We start from the raw sequence: 13356 nt of genomic DNA, 5'->3' as shown, positions 1-13356 counted from the left end.
TCTGGTGGAGGCAATGTGATAGTCTGGGGGTGCTTTGGTGGTGGTAAAGTGGGAGATTTGAACAGGGCAAAAGGGATCTTGAAGAAGGAAGGCTATCACTCCATTTTGCAACGCCATGCCATACCCTGTGGACGGAGCTTAATTGGAGCCAAGTTCCTCCTACAACAGGACAATGACCACAGCACAGCTCCAAACTATGCAAGAACTATTTAGGGAAGAAGCAGTCAGCTGGTATTCTGTCTATAATGGAGTGGCCAGTACAGTCACCAGATCTCAACCCTATTGAGCTGTTGTGGGAGCAGCTTGACCGTATGGTACGTAAGAAGTGCCCATCAAGCCAATCCAACTTGTGGGAGGTGCTTCAGGAAGCACGGGGTGAAATCTCTTCAGATTACCTCAACAGATTGACAACTAGAATGCCAAAGGTCTACAAGGCTGTAATTGCTGCAAATGGAGGATTCTTTGACGGAAAGCAAAGTTTGAAGGACACAATTATTATTTTAATTAAAAATCATTATTTATAACCTTGTCAACGTTTTGACTATATTTCCTATTCATTTTGCAACTCATTTCATGAATGTTTTTATGGAAAACAAGGACATTTCTAAGTGACCCCAAACTGTTGAACGGTAGTGTGTATTAAATTACATACACAGAGCTAAATCCCTTCAGCTGTAGCCAGGCCTTGACCTCGTCAGGGGAGGAGTCGTACGTGACGTTGACGGACGGGAGGGTTGTGCTGCGAGCAGGAACAGCAAACTTCTTGTTGGCGCTTCGACCCAACGTGAGGCGATGCATCAACTCATCCTGAACCTCCTCCATGTTGGACTTCCTCCCTACAGGACGCAACATAACACAGACACAACATTAACCACCTGACCCTAACCCTAAACCCTAACCCTCCATGTTGGACTTCCTCCCTACAGGACGCAACATAACACAGACACAACATTAACCATACCACCTAACCCCAACCCTAAACCGAACCCTAAACCCTGACCCTAACCCTAAACCCTGACCCCAACCCTAACCCCAACCCTAACCCTAAACCCTGACCCTAACCCTAACACAACATTAACCATACCACCTAACCCCAACCCTAAACCCTGACCCTAATCCTGACCCCAACCCTAACCCTAACCCTAAACCCTAACCTTAACCCTAGACCCTGACCCTAACCCTACAGTACGCAACATAACACAGACACAACATTAACCATACCACCTAACCCCAACCCCAACCCTAACCCCTGACCCTAACCCCTGACCCTAACCCTGACCCCAACCCTAAACCCTAACCCCAACCCTAACCCTAAACCCTGACCCTAACCCCAACCCTAAACCCTGACCCTAACCCCAACCCTAAACCCTGATCCTAACCCCAACCCTGACCCTAACCCCTGACCCTAACCCCAACCCCAATCCCTGACCCCAACGCTGACCCTAACCCTAACCCCAACCCTAAACCCTGACCCTAACCCCAACCCTAAACCCTGACCCTAACCCCAACCCTAAACCCTGACCCTAACCCCAACCCTAAACCCTGACCCTAACCCCAACCCTAACCCCTGACCCCAACCCTAACCATGACCCCAAACCTAAACCCTGACCCAAACCCCAACCCCAACCCTAACCCTAACCCCAACCCTAACCCCAACCCTAAACCCTGACCCTAAACCCTAACCCTAACCCTAAACCCTGACCCCAACCCTAATCCTAACCCTAACCCCAACCCTAAACCCTGACCCTAACCCCAACCCTAAGCCCTGACCCTAACCCCAACCCTAAACCCTGACCCTAACCCCAACCCTAACCCCTGACCCCAACCCTAACCATGACCCCAAACCTAAACCCTGACCCAAACCCCAACCCCAACCCCAACCCTAACCCTAACCCCAACCCTAAACCCTGACCTAAACCCTGACCCTAACCCTAAACCCTGACCCTAACCCTAACCCTAAACCCTGACCCTAACCCTAATCCAGACTCCTGATATTAACCCTGACCACCGTCAGCCACCAGGAAGTAAACATTATAGTACCGACACCTTGCCCGGAGACACAGTATGACATCATAAGAGTCTACAGCCCTCTGTCAGTGAAAACCGACACCCAACAACAGCCATTAGGTCACCAGGAGACCTTACAGTACATAGACACCCAACAACAGCCATGAGATCACCAGGAGACATTACAGTACATAAACACCCAACAACAATTAGGTCACCAGGAGACATTACAGTACATAGACACCCAACAACAGCCATTAGGTCACCAGGAGACATTACAGTACATAGACACCCAACAACAGCCATTAGGTCACCAGGAGACATTACAGTACATAGACACCCAACAACAGCCATTAGGTCACCAGGAGACATTACAGTACATAGACACCCAACAACAACCATTAGGTCACCAGGAGACATTACAGTACATAGACACCCAACAACAGCCATTAGGTCACCAGGAGACATTACAGTACATAGACACCCAACAACAACCATTAGGTCACCAGGAGACATTACAGTACATAGACACCCAACAACAACCATTAGGTCACCAGGAGACATTACAGTACATAGACACCCAACAACAGCCATTAGGTCACCAGGAGACATTACAGTACATAGACACCCAACAACAGCCATTAGGTCACCAGGAGACATTACAGTACATAGACACCCAACAACAACCACCAGATCACCAGGAGACATTACAGTACATAGACACCCAACAACAGCCATTAGGTCACCAGGAGACATTACAGTACATAGACACCCAACAACAACCACCAGATCACCAGGAGACATTACAGTACATAGACACCCAACAACAGCCGTTAGATCACCAGGAGACATTACAGTACATAGACACCCAACAACAGCCGTTAGATCACCAGGAGACATTACAGTACATAGACACCCAACAACCTTTCCTAAAGTTACATGAAGACAGGCGTGACTTACGGTTGACTGGCAGGGGTCTCTGGTTTGGGTGGTCTCTCATGGTGACGCTGCCTGGGATGCTTCCGGCGTCGCTGGAGGTGTTGCTGCTCTGTCTGCTCACCGTGCTAGGCGGGGCACGGGGGGGTTCGGCCGGGGGGGGCAGGGGAGGGGTGGGGAGACGTGGCGGGGCAGGAGGGAGGGGTGTAGGGATGGGGGGCATGGGGGTGGCCGTGGGTTTGGGAACGTAGTCCGTCCGCTGTTTCTGAGGAGGAGAAGAGACGAGGAGACTGTAGTGGTGAACTCAGAACAGATCTAGCCTGGGCCTCCCGAGTGGCGCAGTGGTCTAAGGCACTGCATCGCAGTTTGAGTCCAGGCTCTGGGTTTGAGTCCAGGCTCTGTCGCAGCCGGCCGCGACCGGGAGACCGGGAGGCGGCGCACAATTGGCCCAGCGTCGTCTGGGTTAGGTCGGCAGGGAAGTTCTTGTCCCATCGTACATTAGCGACTCCTGTGGCGAACCGGACGCAGTGCACGCTGACACGGTCGCCAGGTGTACGAAGTGTTTCCTCCGGCACATTGGTGCGGCTGGCTTCCGGGTTAAGTGCGCATTGTGTCAAGAAGCAGTGCGGCCTGGTTGGGTCATGTTTTGGAGGACGCACGGCTCTCGACCTTTGCCTCTCTCAAGTCCGTACGGGAGTTGCAGCGATGAGACAAGACTGTAACTACCAATTGGATACCACAAAATTGTGGAGAAAAGGGGTAAAAAAATTAATATAATAATAAAAAATAAGAAAAGTATAAAATAACAGATCTAGCCTACAATTACCACCAACAAAATCCATCCACTGTATTAATATGAAGCAGACGTTGCTTAGTTACCTCGTTCAACTCTCCCAGTAATTGCTTGCATGAGGAGATGGAAATAAAACACGGTTATGAGGTGTTGTACTGTACTGCCCAAGGCACCGCAAACTCACTCAGGTGAAACGACAGCACCGTGACAAGGCAGCGCAAACTCACTCAGGTGAAACCACAGCACCTTGACAAGGCACCGCAAACTCACTCAGGTGAAACGACAGCACCTTGACAAGGCACCGCAAACTCACTCAGGTGAAACCACAGCACCTTGACAAGGCACCGCAAACTCACTCAGCTGCAAAGACAACTGACACGAAACCTCGAAACCACAGCACCTTGACAAGGCACCGCAAGCTCACTCAGGTGAAACCACAGCACCTTGACAAGGCACCGCAAACTCACTCAGGTGAAACCACAGCACCTTGACAAGGCACCGCAAACTCACTCAGGTGAAACCACAGCACCTTGACAAGGCACCGCAAACTCACTCAGGTGAAACCACAGCACCTTGACAAGGCACCGCAAACTCACTCAGCTGCAAAGACAACTGACACGAAACCTCGAAACCACAGCACCTTGACAAGGTGTAACGTGGTTCAGATGAAACCACAGCACCTTGACAAGGCGGTGTAACATGGTTCAGATGAAACCACAGCACATTGACAAGGCGGTGTAACATGGTTCAGATGAAACCACAGCACATTGACAAGGCGGTGTAACCTGGTTCAGATGAAACCACAGCACCTTGACAAGGCGGTGTAACGTGGTTCAGATGAAACCACAGCACACTGACAAGGTGGTGTAACATGGTTCAGATGAAACCACAGCACATTGACAAGGCGGTGTAACGTGGTCCAGATGAAACCACAGCACACTGACAAGGTGGTGTAACATGGTTCAGATGAAACCACAGCACATTGACAAGGCGGTGTAACGTGGTCCAGATGAAACCACAGCACACTGACAAGGTGGTGTAACATGGTTCAGATGAAACCACAGCACATTGACAAGGCGGTGTAACATGGTTCAGATGAAACCACAGCACACTGACAAGGCGGTGTAACGTGGTTCAGATGAAACCACAGCACATTGACAAGGCGGTGTAACATGGTTCAGATGAAACCACAGCACATTGACAAGGTGGTGTAACATGGTTCAGATGAAACCACAGCACATTGACAAGGTGGTGTAACATGGTTCAGATGAAACCACAGCACCTTGACAAGGCGGTGTAACGTGGCTCAGATGAAACCACAGCACATTGACAAGGTGGTGTAACATGGTTCAGATGAAACCACAGCACATTGACAAGGCGGTGTAACGTGGCTCAGATGAAACCACAGCACATTGACAAGGCGGTGTAACATGGTTCAGATGAAACCACAGCACATTGACAAGGCGGTGTAACGTGGCTCAGATGAAACCACAGCACACTGACAAGGCGGTGTAATATGGTTCTGATGAAACCACAGCACATTGACAAGGCGGTGTAACGTGGCTCAGATGAAACCACAGCACACTGGCAAGGCGGTGTAATATGGTTCTGATGAAACCACAGCACATTGACAAGGCGGTGTAACGTGGCTCAGATGAAACCACAGCACCTTGACAAGGCGGTGTAACATGGTTCAGATGAAACCACAGCACTTTGACAAGGTGGTGTAACATGGTTCAGATGAAACCACAGCACATTGACAAGGCGGTGTAACATGGTTCAGATGAAACCACAGGGAGGAGGATATAGAGGGAGGGATTCTAGACGTCTAACATGGAAGGGAGCCAGTAGCTCGGCTAGATGGGAAATCGAAACACTACAGCAGGGATGTAGGCCCTTGGGAACTCATTCGGGGTCTCAACTTACTGATGACAGTTATAATAGTAGAATGAACAAGGTACAATTTTGAAATGTGTTTGTGTATCAGCAGTTTTTCTCTTGTTATGTCAGACACTGACAGTCACTCAATTAGCCCATGTCAGCTAAATAAATGTAGATTGGTAAATTAGTCTAGCCCTCTATCTAAACTTGAGGTAATCATGGTCGAATTACTGAAAAGTGGGTATTTCTGTTAGTCACTCTCACTCAGATATCCTATAAAAAACTGCAAACATTACTCTCTGCCCCCGGACCTGAGTAAAGATGACCACACCCGTGGGAAAGGTCACTATGGTGATGGATAAATGTGTAGAATTACAGGAAATTAACTGTAAAACATAATGTCACTTAGGGCCCCAGAAGGTTAGGGCCGGCTCCGACTGCAGAAGGTTAGGGCCGACCGCGACTGCAGAAGGTTAGGGCCGGCCCCGACTGCAGAAGGTTAGGGCCGGCCCCAACTGCAGAAGGTTAGGGCCGGCCCCGACTGCAGAAGGTTAGGGCCGGCTCTGACTGCAGAAGGTTAGGGCCGGCTCTGACTGCAGAAGGTTAGGGCCGGCTCCGACTGCAGAAGGTTAGGGCTGGCTCCGACTGCAGAAGGTTAGGGCCGGCTCCGACTGCAGAAGGTTAGGGCCGGCTCCGACTGCAGAAGGTTAGGGCCGGCTCCGACTGCAGCAGGATAGGGCCGGCTCCGACTGCAGAAGGTTAGGGCCGGCCCCGACTGCAGCAGGATAGGGCCGGCTCCGACTGCAGCAGGATAGGGCCGGCTCCGACTGCAGAAGGTTAGGGCCGGCTCCGACTGCAGAAGGTTAGGGCCGGCTCCGACTGCAGAAGGTTAGGGCCGGCTCCGACTGCAGAAGGTTAGGGCCGGCTCCGACTGCAGAAGGTTAGGGCCGGCTCCGACTGCAGAAGGTTAGGGCCGGCTCCGACTGCAGAAGGCTAGGGCCGGCTCCGACTGCAGAAGGCTAGGGCCGGCTCCGACTGCAGAAGGTTAGGGCCGGCTCCGACTGCAGAAGGTTAGGACCGGCTCCGACTGCAGAAGGTTAGGGCCGGCTCCGACTGCAGAAGGCTAGGGCCGGCTCCGACTGCAGAAGGCTAGGGCCGGCTCCGACTGCAGAAGGTTAGGGCCGGCTCCGACTGCAGAAGGTTAGGACCGGCTCCGACTGCAGAAGGTTAGGACCGGCTCCGACTGCAGAAGGTTAGGACCGGCTCCGACTGCAGAAGGTTAGGGCCGGCTCCGACTGCAGAAGGTTAGGGCCGGCTCCGACTGCAGAAGGTTAGGGCCTGCTCCGACTGCAGAAGGTTAGGGACGGCTCTGACTGCAGAAGGTTAGGGACGGCTCTGACTGCAGAAGGTTAGGGCCGGCTCTGACTGCAGAAGGTTAGGGCCGGCTCCGACTGCAGAAGGTTAGGGGGTATGTGTGGGTATGGAAGTGGGTAAACAGACTCGCGAGCCACTGCAGCACCCTCATGATAAGTTCAGATTTTTGTGGCCCACATCAAAATTGCCCATCCCTGCACTAGAGGCACTCAGCACACAGCCATTCTAACCCAGAGCCATATATACTGTATGTACAGTATGACTCTGGTCCAACCAACCATACCTTGAACAACTCAAACTCCTTCTTTGGCATCATTAGCTTCATGTGAAAGACAACGAGGAGCAGGTGGAAATGAGACAGACAGATGAACATGAGATGTGTGACAGGGACATGATTTAATGGCTGACGAGATGCTTCACTCTGTCAATAGGACTGGTGGAACATGTAGAGGAGAGGAGTCTACAGTCGTGGCCAAACGTTTTTGACACAAATATACATTTTCACAAAGTCTGCCTCAGTGTCTTTAGATATTTTTGTTAGATGTTACTATGCAATACTGAAGTATAATTACAAGCATTTCATAAGTGTCAAAGGCTTTTATTGACAATTACATGAAGTTGATGCAAAGAGACAATATTTGCAGTGTTGACCCTTCTTTTTCAAGACCTCTGCAATCCGCCCTGGCATGCTGTCAATTAACTTCTGGGCCACATTCTGACTGATGGCAGCCCATTCTTGCATAATCAATGCTTGGAGTTTGTCAGAATTTGTGACGTTTTGTTTGTCCACCCGCCTCTTGAGGTTTGACAACAAGTTTTCAATGGGATTAAGGTCTGGGGAGTTTCCTGGCCATGGACCCAAAATATCGATGTTTTGTTCCCCGAGCCCCTTAGTTATCACTTTTGCCTTATGGCAAGGTGCTCCATCATGCTGGAAAAGGCATTGTTCGTCACCAAACTTTTCCTGGATGGTTGGGTGAAGTTGCTCTCGGAGGATGTGTTGGTACCATTCTTTATTCATGGCTATGTTCTTAGGCAGAATTGTGAGTGAGCCCACTCCCTTGGCTGAGAAGCAACCCCACACTTGAATGGTCTCAGGATGCTTTACTGTTGGCATGACACAGGACTGATGGTGGCGCTCACCTTGTCTTCTCCGGACAATCTTTTTTCCGGATGCCCCAAACAATCGGAAAGGGGATTCATCAGAGAAAATGACTTTAACCCAGTCCTTAGCAGTCCAATCCCTGTACCTTTTGCAGAATATCAGTCTGTCCCTTATGTTTTTCCTGGAGAGAAGTGGCTTCTTTGCTGCCCTTCTTGACACCAGGCCATCCTCCATAAGTCTTCGCCTCACTGTGCGTGCAGATGCACTCACACCTGCCTGCTGCCATTCCTGAGCAAGCTCTGTACTGGTGGTGCCCCGATCCCGCAGCTGAATCAACTTTAGGAGACGGTCCTGGCGCTTGCTGGACTTTCTTGGGTGCCCTGAAGCCTTCGTCATAACAATTAAACCAATCTCCTTGAAGTTCTTGATGATCCGATAAATGGTTGATTTAGGTGCAATCTTACTGGCAGCAATATCCTTGCCTGTGAAGCCCTTTTGGTGCAAAGCAATGATGACGGCACGTGTTTCCTTGCAGGTAACCATGGTTGACAGAGGAAGAACAATGATTCCAAGCACCACCCTCCTTTTGAAGCTTCCAGTCTGTTATTCGAACTCAATCAGCATGACAGAGTGATCTCCAGCCTTGTCCTCATCAACACTCACACCTGTGTTAACGAGAGAATCACTGACATGATGTCAGCTGGTCCTTTTGAGGCAGGGCTGAAATGCAGTGGAAATGTTTTTGGGGGATTCAGTTCATTTCCATGACAAAGAGGGACTTTGCAATTAATTGCAATTCATCTGATCACTCTTCATAACATTCTGGAGTATATGCAAATTGCCATCATACAAACTGAGGCAGCAGACTTTGTGAAAATTAATATTTGAGCCATTCTCAAAATGTTTGCCCACGACTGTATTACTTTACACTATCAATAGGACTAATATTAACATACAAATGCTGAGAACCTTATTCTGAGACACCGTCCAGGGACTTACCTGTATAGTATGGCTATAGATGGGTTCCCCCCGCACCGTGACGTCCACAGCCTTGGTGACCTCCAGGATGTTGTTTGGCACATAGCCAGACGCCCCGGAACAGTTACACACCTTCCACCACTGCTTCCTGTCATCCAGCACCTGAACATGGTTACCAGGGGGAGGATTGGTTACCTTCAACACTGTTGTTACATGTTACAGATGGACCTGACCTGGGTTACCGGGGGGAGGATTGGTTACCTTCAACACTGACATGTTACATGTTACAGATGGACCTGACCTGGGTTACCGGGGGGAGGATTGGTTACCTTCAACACTGTTGTTACATGTTACAGATGGACCTGACCTGGGTTACCGGGGGGAGGATTGGTTACCTTCAACACTGTTGTTACATGTTACAGATGGACCTGAACAGGGTTACCGGGGGAAGGATTGGTTACCTTCAACACTGTTGTTACATGTTACAGATGGACCTGACCAGGGTTACCAGGGGGAGGATTGGTTACCTTCAACACTGACATGTTACATGTTACAGATGGACCTGACCTGGGTTACCGGGGGGAGGATTGGTTACCTTCAACACTGTTGTTACATGTTGTAGATGGACCTGACCTGGGTTACCAGGGGGAGGATTGGTTACCTTCAACACTGACATGTTACATGTTGTAGATGGACCTGACCTGGGTTACCAGGGGAGGATTGGTTACCTTCAACACTGTTGTTACATGTTACAGATGGACCTGACCTGGGTTACCAGGGGGAGGATTGGTTACCTTCAACACTGTTGTTACATGTTGTAGATGGACCTGACCTGGGTTACCAGGGGAGGATTGGTTACCTTCAACACTGTTGTTACATGTTGTAGATGGACCTGACCTGGGTTACCAGGGGAGGATTGGTTACCTTCAACACTGTTGTTACATGTTACAGATGGACCTGACCTGGGTTACCAGGGGGAGGATTGGTTACCTTCAACACTGTTGTTACATGTTGTAGATGGACCTGACCTGGGTTACCAGGGGAGGATTGGTTACCTTCAACACTGTTGTTACATGTTACAGATGGACCTGACCTGGGTTACCAGGGGGAGGATTGGTTACCTTCAACACTGTTGTTACAGATGGACCTGACCTGGGTTACCAGGGGGAGGATTGGTTACCTTCAACACTGTTGTTACATGTTACAGATGGACCTGGCCAGGGTTACCAGGGGGAGGATTGGTTATCTTCAACACTGACATGTTACATGTTACAGATGGACCTGACCTGGGTTACCGGGGGGAGGATTGGTTACCTTCAACACTGTTGTTACATGTTACAGATGGACCTGAACAGGGTTACCGGGGGGAGGATTGGTTACCTTCAACACTGACATGTTACATGTTACAGATGGACCTGACCTGGGTTACCAGGGGGAGGATTGGTTACCTTCAACACTGTTGTTACATGTTGTAGATGGACCTGACCTGGGTTACCAGGGGAGGATTGGTTACCTTCAACACTGTTGTTACATGTTGTAGATGGACCTGACCTGGGTTACCAGGGGAGGATTGGTTACCTTCAACACTGTTGTTACATGTTACAGATGGACCTGACCTGGGTTACCAGGGGGAGGATTGGTTACCTTCAACACTGTTGTTACATGTTGTAGATGGACCTGACCTGGGTTACCAGGGGAGGATTGGTTACCTTCAACACTGTTGTTACATGTTACAGATGGACCTGACCTGGGTTACCAGGGGGAGGATTGGTTACCTTCAACACTGTTGTTACATGTTACAGATGGACCTGACCTGGGTTACCAGGGGGAAGATTGGTTACATTCAACACTGTTGTTACATGTTACAGATGGACCTGACCTGGGTTACCAGGGGGAGGATTGGTTACCTTCAACACTGACATGTTACATGTTACAGATGGACCTGACCTGGGTTACCAGGGGGAGGATTGGTTACCTTCAACACTGTTGTTACATGTTACAGATGGACCTGACCTGGGTTACCAGGGGGAGGATTGGTTACCTTCAACACTGTTGTTACATGTTACAGATGGACCTGACCAGGGTTACCAGGGGGAGGATTGGTTACCTTCAACACTGACATGTTACATGTTACAGATGGACCTGACCTGGGTTACCAGGGGGAGGATTGGTTACCTTCAACACTGTTGTTACATGTTACAGATGGACCTGACCTGGGTTACCAGGGGGAGGATTGGTTACCTTCAACACTGTTGTTACATGTTACAGATGGACCTGACCTGGGTTACCAGGGGGAGGATTGGTTACCTTCAACACTGTTGTTACAGATGGACCTGACCTGGGTTACAAGGGGGAGGATTGGTTACCTTCAACACTGTTGTTACATGTTGCAGATGGACCTGACCTGGGTTACCAGGGGGAGGATTGGTTACCTTCAACACTGTTGTTACATGTTACAGATGGACCTGGGTTACCAGGGGGAGGATTGGTCCCTGACCAATCCCCTGACCTGGGGTAGATGTGGTTAAACCAATGACTGTATATGACTGGACAAAGCCATCGATCCCATGACACCACTCATTCCTATGTGAAGTGACAACAGGGCATTTGAAGCCAAAGTCGTCGGTTAAGATAGCGTCTGATGGATACGTAGCATGCTCAGTTTGAGCTCCTCCAGGAAGTGACGTTGCAGGCTAACTCAGTGCTGCCTCCTCTCATTGACCGGGCAGGCTGCCATTAGCAACTAAATGATCCTTCAAACTTCTTCCGTGTGTGATTTTAAACTAATCGGCTCAAGGACATACATCTGGTGTAATAGAAGCAATTACTGGTAACATGATTGTGTTCAATGTTTTATTTTATTTACACTAAGATTAACCATGAAGCCATTTTCCCATTCACTATACTGGGGGATCCTGTTTTCTGCAAACAATGCCTACAGTACCGCGGTCGGCCATGAACTTTGTGGCTTCATCGAGAGGGGGCAGTCGTTCCCCCCTGGGTTAAACATTGAGCACTACATGTGTTCTGTGCTCTCTACTGCCCTCTAGTGGTTCTTGCCATAAAATGAGTGTTATCGTGATCGACAACACAAGACAATATTGGTGTAACAAAGACGTCCATTATTATGTGACGTGATGCAGGGTCTGAAACAACAGTCTTTACTATTCTGGGGTTATTACACTGCCGTTACACGTTGCAGTGAGCCTTCGTGTTAAATGTTTGTGTTACCGGTTCCTTACCTCCACAACCTCGTCCTTGCAGTGAGCCTTCGTGTTAAATGTTTGTGTTATCGGTTCCTTACCTCCACAACCTCGTTCCTTGCAGTGAGCCTTCGTGTTAAATGTTTGTGTTATCCGTTCCTTACCTCCATAACCTCGTCCTTGCAGTGAGCCTTCGTGTTAAATGTTTGTGTTAACTGTTCCTTACCTCCACAACCTCGTCCTTGCAGTGAGCCTTCGTGTTAAATGTTTGTGTTATCCGGTCCTTACCTCCACAACCTCGTCCTTGCAGTGAGCCTTCGTGTTAAATGTTTGTGTTATCCGGTCCTTACCTCCACAACCTCGTCCTTGCAGTGAGCCTTCGTGTTAAATGTTTGTGTTACCCGTTCCTTACCTCCACAACCTCGTCCTTGCAGTGAGCCTTCGTGTTAAATGTTTGTGTTATCCGGTCCTTACCTCCACAACCTCGTCCTTGCAGTGAGCCTTCGTGTTAAATGTTTGTGTTATCCGGTCCTTACCTCCACAACCTCGTCCTTGCAGTGAGCCTTTGTGTTAAATGTTTGTGTTATCCGGTCCTTACCTCCACAACCTCGTCCTTGCAGTGAGCCTTCGTGTTAAATGTTTGTGTTATCCGGTCCTTACCTCCACAACCTCGTCCTTGCAGTGAGCCTTCGTGTTAAATGTTTGTGTTATCCGGTCCTTACCTCCACAACCTCGTCCTTGCAGTGAGCCTTCGTGTTAAATGTTTGTGTTATCCGGTCCTTACCTCCACAACCTCGTCCTTGCAGTGAGCCTTCGTGTTAAATGTTTGTGTTATCCGGTCCTTACCTCCACAACCTCGTCCTTGCAGTGAGCCTTCGTGTTAAATGTTTGTGTTATCCGGTCCTTACCTCCACAACCTCGTCCTTCACCAATGACAGCTCTGTGTTGTTTCTGGCCACAAAGTCATACTTGGATTTGGCAAACAGTTTTGGCTGACCTCTGCTGCCGTTGGCCTCGTAATTCCTGTTCACGTCAGAGGTTATAGAGGTCAGGGGTTAGACAGATGGACTAACGGTAGA

At 49.5% G+C, this 13356-nt stretch overlaps 1 protein-coding gene across 12 annotated transcripts in view; it reads right to left on the bottom strand.

Moving 5' to 3' along the window:
* The window catches only part of eps8a (EGFR pathway substrate 8a, signaling adaptor), a 279677-nt gene that overhangs the window by 14431 nt on the left and 251890 nt on the right, over nt 1-13356 (bottom strand). For 10 of the 12 annotated variants that reach the window (XM_071331567.1, XM_071331566.1, XM_071331569.1 and 7 more), the window contains 5 exons: nt 13186-13300; nt 9096-9236; nt 3823-3846; nt 2968-3208; nt 653-836 (listed from right to left, as the gene is read on the bottom strand). In XM_071331567.1, the coding sequence (XP_071187668.1) occupies nt 653-836; nt 2968-3208; nt 3823-3846; nt 9096-9236; nt 13186-13300 (705 nt within the window). The remainder of the gene's footprint in view (nt 1-652; nt 837-2967; nt 3209-3822; nt 3847-9095; nt 9237-13185; nt 13301-13356) is intronic. The other 2 variants (XM_071331560.1, XM_071331564.1) reach the window with 1 other exon arrangement.

Source organism: Salvelinus alpinus, chromosome 11 (genome assembly GCF_045679555.1).
Source record: "Salvelinus alpinus chromosome 11, SLU_Salpinus.1, whole genome shotgun sequence".
NCBI lineage: Eukaryota > Metazoa > Chordata > Actinopteri > Salmoniformes > Salmonidae > Salvelinus > Salvelinus alpinus.
The sequence above is the reverse complement of the archived record's forward strand: the minus strand, read 5'-3'. Positions and strand labels throughout refer to the sequence as shown.